The 21,592-nt window shown below is 44.2% G+C and overlaps 1 protein-coding gene across 1 annotated transcript in view; it reads left to right on the top strand.

Moving 5' to 3' along the window:
• The window catches only part of LOC126298360 (uncharacterized), a 574,913-nt gene that overhangs the window by 217,153 nt on the left and 336,168 nt on the right, over positions 1 to 21,592 (top strand). The window contains exon 2 of the mRNA XM_049989660.1: positions 18,484 to 18,584. Within this exon, the coding sequence (XP_049845617.1) occupies positions 18,494 to 18,584 (91 nt within the window). The 5' untranslated portion in view covers positions 18,484 to 18,493. The remainder of the gene's footprint in view (positions 1 to 18,483; positions 18,585 to 21,592) is intronic.

Below are 21,592 nucleotides of genomic sequence, written 5' to 3'. Positions count from 1 at the left end.
TAAACACGAGCTCAGTGAAGTTATTTTGTCTATTGGAATAACACAGGGACGGCCACGACGTGCCAGACTTCATGCGTGTGCGAGCCTAGGCCTGGCGTGTCACTGTCTTTGCTCCGTGTTTCTAGGAACTACCTGGAGCAGCACGATATTTTATTCAGCACTGTGGTGCGGCTCGTTTCGCTCGCCGAAACTCTCTGAGTTTGGCAGAATCCTTCGCTATTTCTTCGTAGTATGAAGGACGTTCGTAGGTCCAGTGACCGTCTGCACAAAAAGAAACTGTCTAGCGATCTACCGTCACAATCTTTTAAAATAAATGAGAGTGATAAAAGAAAGGGATGTGAATTCTCAATTCGCATAAGCGAAGGCACCGCATTTTTACTATAAATGACATTACTGTACTACGCGCAATAATTTGAAGATTTAGTTGACAGTGAAAGAGCAAAAAATTACAACCATCGACAGACGGTATTCATTGTTCTGCACGTCAAGAAGCACTTTGCGCTATATTTGCAGTCATGAAGCACTTGAAGAATAGCAAAATTTCTAAATTAGCATGCATTATGCCATTGTCATTTGCAACAGTTTTCATGAAACTGAATCAAGAGTGTGGAAACTCTGTATATGAATGCAAAGTACGTTGGTTACGTCAAAGGCTATGCTTGGAACGATTTTTCGATTTAAAGCTCGCTGTTGTTCAATTTCTGAAAAAAAAGGAGTGAACAAAAATTCAAATGGCTCTAAGCACTATGGGACTTAACAGCTGAGGTCATCAGTCCCCTAAACTTAGGACAACTTAAACCTAACTAACCTAAGGACATCACACACATCCATGCCCGAGGCGGGAAACAAACCTGCGACCGTAGCAGCCGGGTGGTTCCGGACTGAAGTGCCTAGAACCGCTCGGCCACAGCGGCCGGCGGAGTGCAGAAACGAAAAATAGAACATCCGCAATGCATTAAAGACATCCCATTTTAAGTGGATTTGACTCCACATTGCCCACAATAAGACATTGCAAGGTAACTTCTTTCTGATTTGATGGGGATGAATATAAAAAGAAAATCGCGCTGTAGAAGGGACACATTCTGGTAAAGGCAGTCCGCTGCTCTAAGCTCACTAGCGTTAAAGAAAACTCAAGATTTGAAGAATTCGTTGTGGCCTTCAAAGAATTACAAGGATGTTGTATGTATGTACTATGTTAACCAAGGACCTAGAAACGACGGAGAGGCTCCGTCCCCGCCGCAGCCGCAGTGTGGTCCACAACCCCACGACGACTACCGCAGTCCACTTCACCCCTCCGCCGCCGTTATTGTGCGATTCAGCCCCCGGTGGACCCTTCCCCCCCCCCCCCCCCCCCCAGGGAACGTCTCACACCAGATGAGTGTAACCCGTATGTTTGCGTGGTAGAGTAATGGTGGTGTACGCGTACGTGGAGAACTTGTTTGCGCAGCAATCGCCGACATAGTGTAGCTGAGGCGCAATAAGCGGAACCAGTCCGCATTCGCCGAGGCAGATGGAAAACCGCCTAAAAACCATCCACAGACTGACCGGCTCACCGGACCTCGACAAAGTTCGCAGGACGGATTCGTGCCGGCGACCAGTCGCTCCTACCCGCTCCGGAAAGCCGTGCGTTTGATCGATCGGCTAACCAGGCGGACTTACAATGTTTTAAGGACATTGTCAGTCTTGCAACTGTTTTCGAGGCCACTTGCAGTTTCAGTCGAAAGCACCCCTGAGCATGTGCAGATGTCACTAACTGCCGTGTAAGGTAATTCCAGTTTTAATGACAAATATTTTTATATTAAAACTGTCCCTGACATCTACGTCGCTTTCCTCAGGTAGAAATTACGTGTGTCCATAATCAGGTTGTAAAAATGCTACAGTAATTCAGTCCACATGTTTGAGTGTAGGACCTTTTTCCGATAGTGAAACCAAATAAGTCACGATTACGAGGCAACTTTAGAGTGAAAAAGTGTGGCATTGTCTTCGTCTGTCCATATGCTGACATTTTGTACCACAAAAATTAAATTATGTCTTCAGTGCGCCAAAAAATGACTCTGAGCACTATGGCACTTAACATCTGAGGTCATCAGTCCCCTAGAACTTAGAACTACTTAAACCTAATTAGCCTAAGGACATCACACATATCCATGCCCAAGGCAGGATTCGAACCTGCGACCGTAGCAGTCGCGCTGTTACGGACTTAATCCCCTAGAACCGCTAGGCCACAGCGGCGGCTCAGCACGCCAAAAATAATTAATAAATACAGAAAACATGTTTTGCTTGTGATCTATGTTGTTGAGAAATGTGAAATGTACAACCAAGTCGTATACAGTTGGATTACACTGCCATTTCAATGCGGCACTTTCGCAGTTTTCCCCTCTCCCCCTCCTCCTATTCAATCAGACTGTATGGCGTGGCGGTGGGGGAAATGTGTACCGAGGCTAGACGCTTTGGCACTCCTACACGGGCATGGCCCACGAGCCTAAATCTTGACCTCCCCTGACATAACAGAACTGGAAATGCTGGAGTGGTAGAGTCCGTAAACTGAAAATCCAGCACCGCTCGTGGTGGAGGGGAAGTGGCATTTCTCGGAAGAACACTCCAGCCTACGTAAAGGATGACTTACAACCAATTTCACCTGTAGCAGTATAGAACAATGTGCAGAGATCTATGCACTAGTAGGCTGTATACCCATGGGCGATTTATGATTGCGAACTCGCAGCGGCAGGCTGCTGTGGCCGAGCGGTTTTAGGCGCTTCAGTCCGGAACCGCGCTGTTACTACGGTCGCAGGTTCGAATCCTGCTTCGGGCATGGATGTGTGTGATGTCCATAGGTTAGTTACATTCAAGTAATTCTAAGTCTAGGGGACTGAGGGTTCAAATGGCTCCGAGCACTATGGAACTTATCTTCTGAGGTCATCAGTCCCCTAGAACTTAGAACTACTTAAACGTAACTAACCTAAGGACATCACACACATCCATGACCAAGGCAGGATTCGAACCTGCGACCGTAGCGGTGACGCGGCTCCAGACTGTAGCGCCTACAACCGCTCGGCCACTACTGCCGGCTAGGGGACTGATGACCTCAGATGTTAAGTCCCATATTGCTTAGAGCCATTTCAACCATTTTGAGCTCGCAGCATCATTTTCTCACTCGTTTCAGCAGTGCATGGGAAAGAATGGAGCTGCACACACTAGGGCAGGGACTCCGCGAATTCGCCACTATAAGGTGGCCACTGATGCATCGCAGTAATCTCGCCGATCGCCGCGAAGCGACAGTCGTGGTAGGTGAATGGGGCAGCGCACACTCGTTCGCAACCACAGCAACAGCGGCCGTCACCCTGGAAGGATGCAGCCTGTTTGGACGTGGTATTGTTCATTTAAGCGTTGAAAAAATATTAAGAAATATGGGACATATCTTACCACGATAAGATTAAGAAGAAAGACGCTTGAAGTGTGTGCTACGTTTAGTAAGGGTTTTGCTTCGAAACCGAATCAGGAGAGAAATGGTGCAGTTTCACAAAACTGTTAAAGTATATTGTCTTTGTGTTCTAAGGGTGGTTTACCCGAATGAGCCCTCTTAAAACTCTAGCTCTAAGGAGCAGATGTTTTGGTTCCCCCTGGCGAGAGCCCTTTGGTCCGAACGAACAAATCTTCAATTAAAAACATTTTAAAACAAATTCCGTTATCTCGCCCAGTTCAATGTAATCAACGGCTTTTTCTTATTGCAGCCACAAAATACTTAATTGCTCACATTCCAATAGTAATATAAAATGATTAGACTTTGACACTCAAGTAAATTGATCCAGTGATCTCTCTTGCTACCGTGCTTTGTCAGCATTGTCTTTGAAGTAATCAGCGAAAATATTTCTTCTACTGTTGCGTGAATTTCCCCCTTGGGGTATGGGATTTGATTGTGCAGATCACATAACGTGCGTTTCAAATGCCCGGGCAGTTTTCAGCCGCCTTCCTTCTGTGCATTTCGTTATGTGCAAGACTTCCCATGGAGATTTACAAACGTTCCTGTTTTACGTAAAGTTGTGGGATCGAAACTGTTCAAATGGCTCTAAGCACTATGGGACTTAACATCTGCGCAATGTTGTGGGATCTATTCTGTTCAGATGGCTCGAAGCATTATGGGACTTAACATCAGCGGTCATCAGGCCCTAGACTTAGAACTACTTAAACCTAACCAACATCCATGCCGGAGGCAGGATTCGAAATGGTTCAAATTGCTCTGAGCACTACGGGACTTAACATCTGTGGTCATCAGTCCCCTAGAACTTAGAACTACGTAAACCTAACTAACCTAAGGACATCAAACACATCCATGCCCGAGGCAGTATTGGAACCTGCGACCGTAGCGGTCACGCGGTTCCAGACTAAAGCGCCTAGAACCGCACGGCCACACCGGCCGGCTGCAGGATTCGAACCTGCGACCGTAGCAGCAGCGCGGTTCTTGACTGAAGCGTCTAGAAGCGCTCGGCCACAGCGGCCGGATGGATCGATTCTTTAATAGTAATACGGATTAATTAGAATGCTACCACTACGCAGATATCTGGAAAAGATGAAAAATTGGCACTATAGCTAATGTTTTACAGATACATCGTCAAGCGACTGCACATACATTTGAAAATAAAGAATAAGCTTTGAACTTCTCTTAAATCCATAAATAGTGTCACGAACACTCCTATTCAGTAGTCATGAACAAATCATTGTGTGAGTCCAAAACCTCCTGTTGCGTTTCTTACTGTATTCATAAGCAATCTCTTCCTGCATTCTTCTGCCTACGTGCATACTGGTCGACTTTTAATATAGCGGTGCTGCGCTATTATTGCTGCTAGGCAGCCGTGTGTGCTCTGAAACTATTGCTGACACCCCGACTCTTTGCCAGCACGAGCGGCTGATCCCCCTCGTATGTATCGAGCCGTACATTCTGTTGATATGCGTTTCTTTCGCTAGTATTAACTCATATCCACATTCCAAGTAGCGTTAACGCTCTTTTTGCAACACTCTTCGGGCATGTCTGCACACGGGGTCGGCAGTGATTCACTGGTTTCGCTGTGGAAGGCACGTATAACTTCCTGAAACACCCTATAATTGCTTTTTGTGAGAGCGGTTGATAGAGCGCAGAATCACCCGCCCGCTCTTCAGATTCCAGACATATAAAGGAGGAAAATGCTAGGACGCAACCTGGTAGTCTACCTTCCCTCGCGCTACAATCCCACAGCTCTTCCTCTCCACAGTATTAAACTCACGGAACACAAATTATCCTTAATATGGCTGTACTGCACTTGGATGCTCTACACTCATTTAATACACTCCTGGAAATTGAAATAAGAACACCGTGAATTCATTGTCCCAGGAAGGGGAAACTTTATTGACACATTCCTGGGGTCAGATACATCACATGATCACATTGACAGAACCACAGGCACATAGACACAGGCAACAGAGCATGCACAATGTCGGCACTAGTACAGTGAATATCCACCTTTCGCAGCAATGCAGGCTGCTATTCTCCCATGGAGACGATCGTAGAGATGCTGGATGTAGTCCTATGGAACGCCTTGCCATGCCATTTCCACCTGGCGCCTCAGTTGGACCAGCGTTCGTGCTGGACGTGCAGACCGCTTGAGACGACGCTTCATCCAGTCCCAAACATGCTCAATGGGGGACAGATCCGGAGATCTTGCTGGCCAGGGTAGTTGACTTACACCTTCTAGAGCACGTTGGGTGGCACGGGATACATTCGGACGTGCATTGTCCTGTTGGAACAGCAAGTTCCCTTGCCGGTCTAGGAATGGTAGAACGATGGGTTCTCTGGCGGTTTGGATATACCGTGCACTATTCAGTGTCCCCTCGACGATCACCAGAGGTGTACGGCCAGTGTAGGAGATCGCTCCCCACACCATGATGCCGGGTGTTGGCCCTGTGTGCCTCGGTCGTATGTAGTCCTGATTGTGGCGCTCACCTGCACGGCGCCAAACACGCATACGACCATCATTGGCACCAAAGCAGAAGCGACTCTCATCGCTGAAGACGACACGTCTCCATTCGTCCCTCCATTCACGCCTGTCGCGACACCACTGGAGGCGGGCTGCACGATGTTGGGGCGTGAGCGGAAGACGGCCTAACGGTGTGCGGGACCGTAGCCCAGCTTCATAGAGACGGTTGCGAATGGTCCTCGCCGATACCCCAGGAGCAACAGTGTCCCTAATTTGCTGGGAAGTGGCAGTGCGGTCCCCTACGGCACTGCGTAGGATCCTACGGTCTTGGCGTGCATCCGTGCGTCGCTGCGGTCCGGTCCCAGGTCGACGGGCACGTGCACCTTCCGCCAACCACTGGCGACAACATCGATGTACTGCGGAGACTTCACGCCCCACGCGTTGAGCAATTCGGCGGTACGTCCACCCGGCCTCCCGCATGCCCACTATACGCCCTCGCTCAAAGTCCGTCAACTGCACATACGGTTCACGTCCACGCTGTCGTGGCATGCTACCAGTGTTAAAGACTGCGATGGAGCTCCGTATGCCACGGCAAACTGGCTGAAAGTGACGGCGGCGGTGCACAAATGCTGCGCAGCTAGCGCCATTCGACGGCCAACACCGCGGTTCCTGGTGTGTCCGCTGTGCCGTGCGTGTGATCATTGCTTGTACAGCCCTCTCGCAGTGTCCGGAGCAAGTATGGTGGGTCTGACACACCGGTGTCAATGTGTTCTTTTTTCCATTTCCAGGAGTGTATTTGTTTTTGAGCCACTTCATGTAAAGATAAACATTAATCTTATACTGTTAGAATAAAATTTTTAATATGCGATTTTTCCACCCTTTCAACGCAGAAACTATTAGTCCTAGAGAAAAAATGAATAGGACCTGCTTCACAGGAAATTTGGTGTAGTTTGTACTTGGAAACATTTTCGCCAGAAGCCGCCATTTTCGAGTTATTCGGGAAAAACAAAAAAGTGAACGTCTATCATACCACGAACAAATAGCGAATGTAAAATGCGCTGACACCTTGACTCTGCTGAACTGAAGAGAGTAGTACAGGCCGGAAATGCCGCATCGCAGTGCTAACTGAAACCTCGGGCTGTACCGCGTACTTCCGGTAACTAACAAGCAAAGTTTGCCTGCTAAGTCTTGGCCTGCCAGCGGCCCGCACACCACGTCCACGTGTCGTATGGTCCTTGTCTGAATGTATTAAAAGGTGACAAGCAATGTCATTGTGTCAAAATACCCCCACGCACCTCCCATAGCTTTGTCATCACTGCCGCCGCCTGTCTGATATTCGTCTAACCGCGCTTCTGATTTACTTTAAGAGTCTGTTTGATGCTAACTTCGTAATTTTGAGCTATTCTGCTTTTCTGTGACAATTTTCCTTTGGAACTTTATAACGGTTGTTAGTTGTATGGTCCTTCTAACTCAAAGCCAGAGTAAAGAAATAAAAAATACCCCAGCACAAACATCTGTCATCATATGTCTGACTATATTATAATTCTCATACGTTTTGGTAGTAGAATCTTCATCCGAACACCTATAAGTCAGCGTCACCCTCTCTCTTTAAAAAATTGAGTAATTGTTGTTTTTATAAGCAAGGGAATCAGTGGGAGGGTGACAAAGCTTCGTAAGTATAAAGTGGTATTGGTTCACTTCCATTCTTGAAAGGAAGGAGCGTTCTACAGTAGAAGTTTTTTTAAATATGCTACACAGTCCAGAACACGGATGCGTGAGCCAAAATTCTGAACAGCAGGTGTTTTTTAACGACTGAACCGTCCTGCGGAGACTTCGTCAGTCAGACAACTATTCCTGTATGAGGGAGACACGCTTTGTAGTACTTCGTAATTAGACTTGGTTGCAGGAAGACAAGCAGTGGATCAACGATAGGTACATGGACTGGACGTTGACACTGAATGTAAGTAAATCTAATGGTGTGGAGATTACTGTACGATTACACTATCGATGACAAATTACTAGAAACAATAAGACTCATAAAATACTCTAAAGTAACCATCCGGAGCGACCTAAAGTGGAATTACCACAAAAAACAAATTGTAGGGAAAATCAGATGGAAGGCCCAGATTCAATGGAAGAATCTTAAGTAAATGTAATTCATCCACGAAGAAGTGGGTTAGAAAACACTTCTTTGACCAATTTTTGATTACTGCTCGTCAGACTCGGACCCTTACCATGGCACGATAATAGAAGAGGTAGACAACATCCAACGCAGAATGGCGCGCAAGCAGTTGTTTAATCAGTGCGACAGCATTATGGAGATGCTAAACAAAATCCGGTGGCAGACGCTTCAAGAGAGGCGTTGTACGTCACGGAGAGGTTTACTGATAAACATTCAAGAGAATACTTTCCGAGAAGAGGTGGGCGACGTATTACTTCATCCCTTCACATACGTCTTGCGAAATGACAACAGTGAGAAAATACGTGATACAAAAGCTCATATGGGAGTTTACCGACAATAATTCTTTCCAAGTGCGATTCGCAGATGGAATAGGGACGAGGATTAAATGACAGTAATAGCAGAAGTTCCACCTTCGTAACGAAATGTAAGTAACGGAGTTGTCTATAAAAATTACCTTTTTATACTATCAGTGCAGATTTTCTTTTCCAGATACAGACTACACAGCAATGGCAGATGCATGACATTTAAAAAGAAACGTCAGCATCACCCTCTTTGTTTGTAAAAGAATCACTGACAGGGTAGTATAATAACTTTTCTCTATTGACAGACACGACTTTCCTTTAAAATACGGTGTGCATTTCACTGGACACACGCCATATTAATGTCACTACCAGGTATCTACATAATTTTGATCAGATAGTGAACGCAGAATGTAGAACACACAGCGCACTGCCAGTATCTAAGAGGAGAGCAAGTTCGCTCATGTCCACTGCCCAATCGGTGGTAGGTTTACGCTACTCCTATCCGAAAACCGATATCACAACCAGCCATATTGACCATTAAACTCTCTAACAGCACGTGGGAAAAATGAACAAGGCATGTATTAAACACCTAAATCTTTCTGTACTCTTAAAGCAACTCTGCATTGTGTGCTGTCATCTCGTAGGAAGATGTACAAAGTAATGGTGGCCTGCGGGTGGGACAAATGGTTCAAATGGCTCTGAACACTATGGGACTCAACATCTGTGGTCATCAGTCCCCTAGGACTTAGAACTACTTAAACCTAACTAACCTAAGGACATCACTTCGCGCGGTTCCAGACTGTAGCGCCTAGAACCGCTCGCCCACAACGGCCGGCACCGGGTGGGACACTAAGCGATGTACAATTATTACTAACTTAATTCTTCTAAACAATTCACTACTGAAATCAGCAGCCCAACAGATAGCGTAACAGCCTGCCATTTATACGTCACCCAACTGGCCTACAGGGAGAGGAAGAAGGGAGAGGGGAGGAGGAGCGGTTTATAGATCATCCTGGACCCTCACGTTCCAGACGTAGACGGGGTGAAACGTGTTCCAGGACCAGCTCTGTCTCATTACTGGGCTGTAGAGCATACCGATAATTCTTTAGCAGTGAATACGCTGCTGCATTGCTGAAGAGCAGGCTTTGCCTCCTGTTTATAAGACGTGAATATGGTGACGATAAGTTGCTCTCAGCTATTCTACACATAGGGCATGTAGTTTCTGGGCCTCATAGCACCTTGTGTGCGCCAAAATCTTTAGATAAGAGGAAAGGTTGGGGAAGCAGCATAATGAATTCTGTGAGAGTTTTTTGATCTAGAAATTCACGTAGGGGCAAGTAAGGAGAACAAAGCGTTAATCTATGATAAACATGTACTGATGCGGTGACTGCCCGTAATCTGGTGTTGTGAGGGAGCGCCGAGTAGTTGTATGAAGTATTCACAAAAATAGCTACCCCTGCTTCAGCTCTCTCCCATCTAATAACGTCCTTTTTGTTGTAGGTGTAACGATGTAGTACAGATATGTCAGGAGCTTTAACATGTGCCTCTTGTAGAAACATGAGTTAGTCTTCCTTGCGCTAGAAGACGTAGTTCGTCCACATATATTCCACTGCAGTAGGGGAGCCACGTTTCGTCGAATTTGCAGTTGAAAAGTGGGAGGGGACGGGTGGATATACATAAGCTGAGGGAGTTGCTGGTTTCGTTAAGGAAACATCGTATGTTCGGTCGTCATCTGATTCATCAGACAAGGTCAAAATCTCAAGGTCTGCAATTTTGAACCAGATCTGAGAATCTTGGTACACTGATTGGATTTTAATGGCTTTACTAAGATTAATAAAATTTTGTCATATGATGACATGGTTCGAGACCGTGGTTGTTATTTGAAAACAAATGTTTATGGTGTTGAGAGAGCAACCAGCCACAAATTTATTTTCGGTTCCTTTATTCAAAAGGTACCGTTACCGGTTTCGAATCATTACTATTCATCTTCAGACGGTTTTCATGCTCTCATTAGAACATGTGGTGCGTTTTTTTACAGATTAATTGTCCTAAAATATAAATAATACATAATCATAAGCACGCCACACAAATGGTTCCGTGACAGATTTGCATTGGATATGACTTACGTGAAATGTCGGTTTGGAGTATTTGTTTTCATAGTTTTCGTCCAACAGATGTGAATACATTCCCAATACATTCATATCGTTGCACACGTAAATTTTTCTCACTGAACACTTTACATTTGTCACAGAATAGGTTTCTAACATGCACCACATGTTTTGATAGATACAAAGTGCATCTTTGACACTCATATGTTTGTAAGCACTTTGTACGTATCAAAACATGTGGTGCATGTTAGAAATCTATTCTGTGACAAATGTAAAGTGTTCAGTGAGAAAAATTACGTGTGCAACGATCGAATGCAGTGGGAATGTATTCACATCTGTTGGACGAAATCTATGAAAACAAATACTCCAAACCGACATTTCACGTAAGTCACATCCAATGCATATCTGTAACGGAACCATCTGTTTGGCGTGCTTATAATTACGTATTATTTGTATTTTAGGACAATTAATCTGTAAAAAAACGCACCACATGTTCTAATGAGAGCATGAAAACCGTCTGAAGATGAATAGTAATGATTCGAAACCGGTAACGGTACCTTTTGAATAAAGGAACCGAAAATAAATTTGTGGCTGGTTGCTGTCTCAACACCATGAACATTTACTAAGATCGTTTTACCTGTCCCGTTCTTCTTTCTCCCTTTTTCTGGCGGAAAGACGCATGGTTCTTCTGAGCAACACTTTCTGTTACCACTATTATTTCCGAAAAGAATAAAAAATACGCTTGAGTTGCCAGTCATTTCTTATTTATTGAACGAGTGGTTTCGAAGCCTAAAGCTTCACCTGCAGGTGCAACCAGATGCGGTTGCTGGTCGTGCAATCCCATACGTTTGGTTCAAATGGGTGTAAGTCCCCATGTCCGCCTGGCCCAATCACCAAACATTTAGGTCTCCATAATTATTTGGTGTCACCTGAAGATGAAGCTTCAGGCTTCGAAACTGGTAGTGCAATAAATATGAAATTAATGGCAAATGAAGCGCATTTATTTATTCTATTAATATGTTCCTCAGTTGCGGGTGTTCGCCTGATCAAATATTTTATACCATTATTTCTGTTGTATGTGTACTTTGCTTAGTCTATAATGCAGATTTGCATCTGCATTTACAGCTTCAGTTTTTTGTGCTTTCACCATCTTTTATCGTCTAGAAGCCAACACTGTTTTTCGATACAACAATGATGCAGAGGTGAATGGCTTGATGACCGTAGGGGGCTGGATGGTTTTAATGCCTTTTCGTCTTAGACTATACAGAGTGAGACTCTATTCCACCTCGTAATTGAAAACGGAAGCCACGTGTGTACGTTTACCTCACACCTCATGGTAATGTACATGTGCGTCAGTGAAAAAGACTAATAAAAATGTGTTAGCATATGGACGTAATGTGTTGTTCCAGTCTCTTCTGTACCTAAGGTTCATCACCGTTCCCTTTGGATCCCTACGTAATTCGGTGCTCTCCGATACACACGATCATACAGCGGAGGAGTGGTACTCAAGCGTCAACTTTAGGTTACAATATCTCCGGATGTAATTAACATTTTACAATGCAACAAACGGCACTGATTACGTATTTGTTTATATGTTCAGAAGTGCTAATAAAACTAACGGGGTTCCATTTAAAAAAACGTAGGTTTGTGTTAAAAAACATACTTCCGTGCATTTTTTATGGTTTGTATTAACCAGTTACACTAGCCCCTCTCCTCAGGTTAGGTCTGTGGAATCGATTCGTCAGTATGGTGGTTTACGAAATAAATCCAGCGGTAACGTTAGGTGACTCACCCTGTATATTACGGTAGGTGATCTTGGCTTGTTGCATCTTTTTCTCCTCTATGAATACCTGAAATTCCCTATGCCATACATAATATTGTTGCGAGGAATTCACACACGGGGGTGACACTACACAGGGAATATTACCAATTGCGGATAGCTAAACCACATATGTCACACGTCGCCTTCCCTTTGTACCCGATGGCGGTATGCCCAAAATGTTGGCATTTAAAGCGCTGTATGGAGATATGTATATACCAGCTTATATACCAGCTAACAGGTAAATGAAACCGCCGCCGTGAGTCTGAAAATTACGGTTAAAGGTTAAAGCTGCCATCTTTTCTAGCTCGCCATTTACTGTCTTCATATTTCCGATTTTAGTCACACTTTAATTTTGCCACACTTATTGCAGGTATTTGGTGTCGAAGCGCATTATGTCTCTGCAGCTGACTACCCCTTAACTACGATTTCAGGCTGGGTGTAGCTCTGTAATTACGGCATACTCTCCTAGCGATTTAGCGTTAAACAACTTGTTTACGTGGCAGTTATTGGTATCTCGTCTAGGAGAGTGCTATTTCACAGTTTCTTTAGTGACCCTGCAAGCCCCTCTAAAGCTTTATGTATGAGGAGGGGCTACAGTTTATGGAATGTACCTTCAGCACGTTTAGTTATAATATATACGTTGTATTCCACCAGAAGTGGATTATTACTGACTGCAGCTTGTCCACTGTTGAAATACTTCTTAAATGGACTAGCCAGGTCTTTTTGTTGTAAGAGTATATGGGTATCATTAGTGCCAAATGAACTAAGCTATTGGGAGTTTTTGTAATCTATGTAGTATCAATATGTTGTTTTGGAGATAAGGGTCAACCCAGACACCGCTAGGCCGGTCGGAGTGGCCGACGGGTTCTAGGCGCTACAGTCTAGAACCGCGCGACCGCTACGGTCGCAGGTTCGAATCCTGCCTCGGGCATGGATGTGTGTGATGTCCTTAGGTTAGTTAGGTTTAAGTAGTTGTAATTTCTAGGGGACTGATGACCTCAGAAGTTAATTTCCATAGTGCTCAGAGCCATTTTTTTTTACCAGACACCGCTACGCTTGTCTCTATAAGCCTTTTGCAGCTGAGGTCAAGCAAGTAGACCAGAGTTTATCCGCCAGCTGCGCCTCAGCCACCTATGCCATCGACTAACGCACAATTAGAGGTATTTATTTTTGTTATTATTTTTATAGTGGTTTGTACTATCTTCGTGAACGGGGCTATTAAACCAAGATCCTCGTTCCCTATCACAAAACGTTCCACCGCCGCGCCGCACGGTGGTCGCTGAAGTATGCAAAGAGGTTATGGTTACAGAGGACTCAGGAAGCCCGGTTTTTTCTGACCCGTGCCCAGCCAACTAACACCGTTTCCCCGAGATGCTCGCTACTTCGTATGTGATAGGACCCAAGACGCAAGTGCACCTAATAGAATTGCACGGACGCAGCGACCACTAATCCCTCCCTCCCCTGACCAGAATGGTTTTTTGCGTTGTTTTCTAAAGAGACGTAATGCGGATGGTTCCTTTGTGGAGGAAACCGCCTGTTTCCGTACTCTTCTTATCTTCTGCTCTGTTTCGTGTGACCCTGCCACCACTGCGGCATTAAACATTAACAGGAACCGCTTGCGTGCGAGGTTGCAAGTTTAATCATTAGTAAGACTCATTTGAAAGTGTTGCGTTAACAATTATGACAGGAAAAATATTAGCTGCTAATGACTCACCATGTGCGTCTGGAGGGCGACAGAAAATGAGTGTCCGGAAGGTGCAGAGATCAACCTTCTAAGAGGATGTATGTATTACACATCACAAAATGGACATTGTCGACATTCAAGAAACGTTCAAAACAAATCATTAGCTTCCACTATAAACATTGAATGAAAAACGGTGCGCCACAGCGATCATAGAGATTCGCATAATCAAGATCGAACTCAAAATCCATGCGAGTTACAAATCGTGCAGTACGTTCAGCTGATATCCGCTCTTAAAGAATGCATATAGAATCATATTGATGTAACGAGGTGACGCGAACTGATGGGAGGCGATGACGTGCAACCGAATATGAAACAGTCTGTCTTGGTGCTTGTCGTGAAAGCGGCTATCCTTTAAGGCGTAGCTGCAGATAGTGCAATAATGTTTTATAGGCACGGAAAAAGACAAACATCCAGACGCTGAATTTGTCCAGTGGTTCCAGGTGGTATGAACTGCAACCTAACACACTTTTCAGGAGAGACATTTTGCTCTAAAGGAGTATGATTTTTATACACAGATCAGAAATCAAGCAAAAGCTAGTTATTTTGACCCGCTGTTAGACAATAGTAGTGCTCATACCATAGTTGTAGTTCTCTTACGGCCATTTTCCCCTTTCTTGCATGCTATGACGTAAATATTCCTTAATGCCCTTCTAAGATCACACACACAAGTAAGAATCGCAGGAGGTAGAGCATGTCTAACTTTTCGCAGCACAGCCAATCTATCATCAAGATTGACAGTCTGTATAATTTTATACGAATGTGTTAATGCATTTATGTTATCTGATACTGATACACCTCTCTTCGTCTCTCTAATTTACATGGTTCCATTCATATGCATTTCCTCTCCGAATCCCGATAGGTCGGAGTAGAAAACAAATTCTTTACTGAACGATGGGATAAGTTTGTTTATCTCATCTATAAATTTTTTGACCAATTTTGCAGTTTGCTGAACATCGTCAAGTTAAAGATTTGGTTGAAATTTCGTTACCTCACCTTTTCCAGTCTTGCAGCACCACTATGAGTTATGCAACCACCCACTGCTTCGCTTAAAATCACTATAATCTACGTCGGGTGCAGTTTGATGTGCACGGCGTGGTAGCCCACTACCATGTGCATCCTGCAAATTGTACCGAGCATCCTTGAAACGCGCAAACACCAGTTTTTGTAACAATTGCGCCTTGTCCTCCCTTGGATATCCGTACCTTTTCTTATGCACTTCCCGATCATATTACTGCGGACTTATTCGATATCTGTTCACAATCTTTTTATGCTATGCTGTGAATGATCTTCCACTTTTAGTACTCGCTCCGTGGACAACGATTGTCCTTCACTGCTGTGGTGTGCTTACTGTAAACCTTCAGTACACACACCATCAGATTATTTGATTTGTCTCTCTAACATAGTAGGCGAGTGTCAGCAATATGTCTCGCGGTCTTATCGTGGCGTGTTTATCTTCTGCCGTTAGGTCAGACGGTAGAAATGCCACTTGCACGCTTAGAGTAGCAGATTGACGGTTACCAACTTTAAACATGATTGATTAATTTTCACACACATTTATTAAAATAATAACAAGCATAAAAATTACTTAACTTGGGCCGGCCGCGGTACTCAGTCCGCTCAGGATCGAATCCTGCCTCGGGCATGGATGTGTGTGATGTCCTTAGGTTGGTTAGGTTTAAGTAGTTCTAAGTTCTAGGGGACTGATGACCACAAATGTTAAGTCCCATTGTGCTCAGAACCATTTGAACCATTTGAACTTAACTTGGCTCAGGATGCTATTTACGATTGACAATCTGAAGTTCCTTTGGTATTGGTACGTTAATCTTATTCTCACATATATCTCTGATACTTGACAAAAGTGTCTATACATTTATCTGCATGGCTATGTACAGGAATATGGTAATCTTATTAGGCGCAGACTGAAACTTGACTATAGACTGGTACAGACAAATGTATAACTCGTACAGACTGGTACAGACTAATGCAGACTGACTAATCGGAGGTTTTAAACTCGTTATAATACTTCGCGCGTTCATGTATCACTGCGCGAGTGTGATCCACGAGGAGAAAAGGTTCTACATTAGCAGCAATCTCATTGGCTGCGTTACATATTAATACGCTAATCGGCGGAAGCAGAATTTGGTTCGTCTCTATGGCAGCGCCATCTCGTAGTGCGGAGACGGACGAGCGCTGCGCCTGCGCTGTTGTGCTTAGCGGGGCGCGCTCTAGTGGGAAAGTTGCGTACGCGCTGACTACGCGGAACTATGTACAGAAACTACGTTTCACTGTAGACGGGATTTATGGCTCCTTGTCTGACAAAGATGATGAACAGTTGGCTCTACACCTGTTTCAGCATCACTTTCACTTGTTAAGCACGTATCGTCATCATTGTATTCCTCATGTAGGCCTACATTGCCCGCACACAGTCGGGCGTACGGGATACCACACATTCCACGATTCACCTTGGAGGAACGTTAATATTTCATCAGCTTCTTCTTTCTCATTGCGAAATTCCTTGGTTTCTTTCTGACGAAATGTCCACTTCGTCAATTGTTGACGTAGATATAATGCAATGTCTGCTTTGTTTATCGTTTCCATTGCTCTGCTTTGTATCAACACCACTAGCACTGTAGTCGCACTGTTGTGAGCTACTCGTTGACCAAGCAGTTCATCACGCTGTCTCGCAACTGGATACCTCCAGTCCCGCTCCCTTAGCAGCCAATATTGTGGTTGCATGGTAGACAATATGCAGGGCGTCTAATGCTGTAAACATCATTGACCTTTTGCTACCTCGCACTCTAGGGATTCCTTGTAAGTTTCTTTCTTTTTGTATTATGAGTATTACTTTGCTTCGCAATTTCGTTCTCTACTCGTCAAGTGTTTCAAGGCGGAAGACTTTAGACACACTTCAGCAGCAGTGAATGTATCGGGTAAACAATACTTTACCAGAGGAACAGCCACAGTGTCATTTTTAATTCGAAATTTTGTGAAAAAATATTATGATACAGTAAACCATCCTCCACATCTGATAAGTTGTAAGGCAATTTCATCTTTGATCATGCACAACATTTGTACAGTCGTTAACCCTTTCAGTCTCAACAATATAAAAAAAATTGTTTTAAAATTTTTCACAGAATTTTCCTGAATCATCATAGGAAGCAATGAATACAAAAAGAAGTTGGCAAAAAGTAAACAATCAATTGTTTTAGGAAGAAGCGTTCGGGCATATAGTTTCCGACCACCCTCCATTTCATGAGATATATCTGAAAGCAATTTCACATTTATACAAGATACAATTCGACATCTAGAAACTTCCATGGACTGATAATGGATAAAACAAATTATAGTCTAAAATAACAAGCAAAAATGGGCCTAAAATTTAATTAATTTGTATAAAAAGTTCATACCGCTCCAGTGCTTTTATTTCGAAACCATTCGTAAAAGACATAGTAGAAACTCAAATGTACGTTAAAATAACTTTGGATATACTTACTTTGACTGTCAATGATATCCTTAATATGATCATTATAAAAAAAAAACACATGCACTACGTTCGTAGAAGTATCTCAGTGTACCACTAGATGTTTATGTCCTGTAATAGCATAGGTGATTACCTGTGAAAGGTGGTACTTCAAAAAAAATTGCTAAAACGGTGGTTTCGGGCAGAACCCACTGGTACTCAAAGGGTAAAATCTTTATGCAGTGGTTCTTGGAGACATCATTACATGAGGGAAGGGCAGTTTACTCCCTAAAAGCCGTAGCACTCACTGCGCACGTAAGGGCTTATTTTCACACATCCCTGTACCTCTTCTCTAAAGTCGGCTGAGAAGATCTTAGTGGATAGTAAACGACAAGTCATTTCGGGCTTATGCTGATTCTGAGTAAGTGTTGAAGGTTAAGATCATCGGTCTCCTACTCTACTCCGCCCCCCCTCCCCCCCCCCCCTCCCGCCTGGTCAGGAGCAGTCTACCTAACCTGTCTGTGTAGAGTAAATTTTGTGTGAATGAGGGAAGGAGTGTTGTAACTGTTTGCGGAGTTCGTTTCTGAGACAGAACATGGGAACCAGCCCTATACACACCTAGTGGGACGTGGGAAATCGCCCAAAAATCGCGTTCAGGCTGACCGGCACGCTGACCCCTCGGGCCCGCCGGGCTGATTCGATCCAGGGATTATACCTCCCCATCACAGAAACTGTCGCGTTCACAAGCGTATCTACCACGCGGGTTTCTGATTTATAATTTGATCTATCTGCCTGAAACGGTTTATTGGGCTTTTGTTATTGCTAGAGGTTGCACAAACGCTAGTCGACAAAAGTATCTTCTATTGGAAGACCACCTGATTGAAGTAATACTAATAGCTAACCAACCATATTTGCAGGACGTACGACATGGGAGCTATACTAGGGCAGTCTGTAGCGTGTGTGCTCGTGACTCTGCTGTTCCTGAGCGCGGCAGACGATCGCCAGCGCAGACAGCATGGTAAGTAGCACTCGTCTTCCTGTTACAGTGCTTTTTAAAATTAAGTTTTGGCATTTGGTCAATATGCATGTAACTGGAAGTCAGTAACTATGGTTCCAGTCCAGTGTGTTTAACAAGTTACATTCCTTCGTATTTATAGTACACAGCATATAGATTTAGAAGCCAACATACATTATTGAGCATATAGATTGTATTTACAGGACTGTAATAGCGCCGTGTTTATGTTGACCGCATTTCTGACACCAGTATTGCAGGGCGGCCACATCTGCCCATAAGCATCATGTGTGGGAATCTGTGAGAGGTGAATGAGGAATCGAGAATATTGGTTCATTATAAAATTCTTTATTATTCGACGATTCGCATACAGTAGGTTCTAATCGTGGCTAGTGACAGTATGTGAGTCCGCTGAGGCAACGGAATGCTGAGACGGCGTAACCAGGGCTGCTGGCAGTGGCAGTCACCTCACAGCAGAACTGGGTTTCTCCGCCTGTAGTACGAGATGGCTGGCAGGGGCATGGGGATCACCGGAGTCCAACCCAGGACTCGCGAAGCCTGGCTAGTGTCAGGCAGTGCCACACAATGAAAGGTCTGGCCTATTCAAAGCCTGGAACCATCAATCCTAGCTGATACCTCATGTACCAGCGGCTTCCCCTAGTTGATGGTGCTGCTCGATGAATCTACAGATGTTTGCTACACATCTGGCTGAAGACTGGAGAAGAGAATGTACCAGATGTAAGTGTGATAAAGATGGAAGGAAGCTACTGGCTGAACTGGGTATATAAATGCTTTCTGTGGCTAGGTTTGTTGTGACATGAGTGCAGCTCCCATCACGTAGCTGACTGTAAAACGTTACTTGGTGCTACAGCATGTAATAATCCAGCCCAGTTCTGCAATAGGCACTGCATTGCAAATGATATGCCAGGATTACTGCAGCACTCAGCTGCAAAATTACACAAGTGACTCGCGCATACATCCATTGGCTAGAGGCCGTGGCTTGGCTGAGACTAAGCTCAAGACATGGCATACACAGGAAAAGCATGCATAAAACATGGAGCCAATAACAACGTATTGTCCATTGTGGTGGGTCGCGACATTGTTGGTCAGTCAGGCGAAGCTCCCTCATTCATGGCCTTGTGTCTGACGATGGCCATGGTGGCAGTGTGACATTAAGCATGCAGAGATGGCGATGGAACCTTGGTCCCTGTTGGCCCAGTGACCTCAGCATATGAGAACAATAGCCCTTCCAAAGTGACCCTGGTGCAGAAGAACAATAAGCTTTTGTCCAAATGTCCAAGTACCGTCCATGTTGTTTGATGACCCACAGTGTGCCTGGAGGAAGGAAAGGGGAGAATGGCGCTTATATTATCGACGACCTTGGCATACAAGAACAATGGGCCCTATTGAGATCGAACTCCCCTTGTGCTACTACTGTTGGTTCACGTCGACCTATCCACCTTTCACCAAATGTTTGGTTGAGAAGCTCACAGATGTCATGTGCAAATTGCGTGAGTGCTATGTTAGAACCACATTTCATGGTGGATCGACAGTGGCAAATTTTTCAGTAACACCACCAATTACAGTTGAAGGAATGCCATGTATCTGGGACCTGTTAGGCAATAAGCCCAATAAGACCATTGGTAGTACCAGCACATACACTGACACAGAACTGTTGCTCAAATCCACGAGAATTTTTGGTATAATTATTTTCTTCATCCCAAATGTGGCTGTTTCAGCAGCTCAAAACAGCCTCTCTGGTGAAGTAAGTTTTATGTGTAAAAAGAATGTGGCATGGAAATACGGGCATGTCTGCACTATGATGCATAAACCACGTACATAAATTATACATAACGGAAAATGCACCAGATTCAATGCATGCACGTTCTGTAGGTGATAAGGATACGTTTGCGCTACAGCCTCGCTGCTGGCAGTTCGCTCCTCACTGCTGGCACATCGTTGCTAGCTGGCCGTGCAGGCTTCTCACTTCTCGCCTGGAACCTTTAGCTGGTGGCTGTTCACATCTCTAGTTGACTGGATTCCTTCCAATGTGTGAAGCAAAAAGTATGTGATATCTATAGTCCAAAGATAATAATAGTGGTCTGTTCATACCAAAACTGTGGTTATTGATAGTTAGAAAAAGGAAGAGCTATGGACAAACCCTTTGAATGCAAATTGTCCACACTGTATATACTGTCACCAGTTCTAAGAAGAACTTAATAAAATTAGCCAGAGCTCTTTGTCAGACTGTTACGTACATTGTAACAAACTTTCCCGATTATCTGAAGTATTATTAAACCATAATAGTATAATATATGAAGATTCGACCCAAAACTAGTAAGGTAATTTCTGTTGGAGAGCATTTCCTTGACTTAATCACTCTGAGTTAATATTTCGTCTGTGTTTACCTACATTTACTTCACACACTACATCTGCCACTTGTAGATTTTAGTAATGAAATGCTAACGAAAAAGAGAAAACGATAGATTAAGTGAAACAGGACAACGAATGTTCAAAAACTATTACACGTAATGTTATCCTTCATGAAGAGTTTATGATGATCGGTATGTCCCTGATTCCAGAAATCATTGAGTCCAGAAACGGTTCACATAAGTGTCTGTTTAAAATAGTCACTTGTAGTTCCTACAACATTAGTCTCACTATGGTGGTTCCATTGGTGGGATACTGGGGAAATGCTGTCTATCTACAAAAGAGATTGCTTAAAAAACATTCATACAGCCCATGCTACAATACAGCTAAAGTGTGTGGGATCCATACTAAATAAGGCTCTCAGCATAAACTGGTGAAGGACAGCAACAATAGTCACATGTTTGTTTGATCATGAGGAAGCATTACGGAAATAGAGAAACACCCGAGATGGAAGATGTTTCAAGTTGGATGCAAACTACTTCTCAAAAGTGGATGTACACTCCTGGAAATGGAAAAAAGAACACATTGACACCGGTGTGTCAGACCCACCATACTTGCTCCGGACACTGCGAGAGGGCTGTACA

Source organism: Schistocerca gregaria, chromosome X (genome assembly GCF_023897955.1).
Source record: "Schistocerca gregaria isolate iqSchGreg1 chromosome X, iqSchGreg1.2, whole genome shotgun sequence".
NCBI lineage: Eukaryota > Metazoa > Arthropoda > Insecta > Orthoptera > Acrididae > Schistocerca > Schistocerca gregaria.
This window is presented reverse-complemented; position numbering and strand designations above follow the sequence as displayed.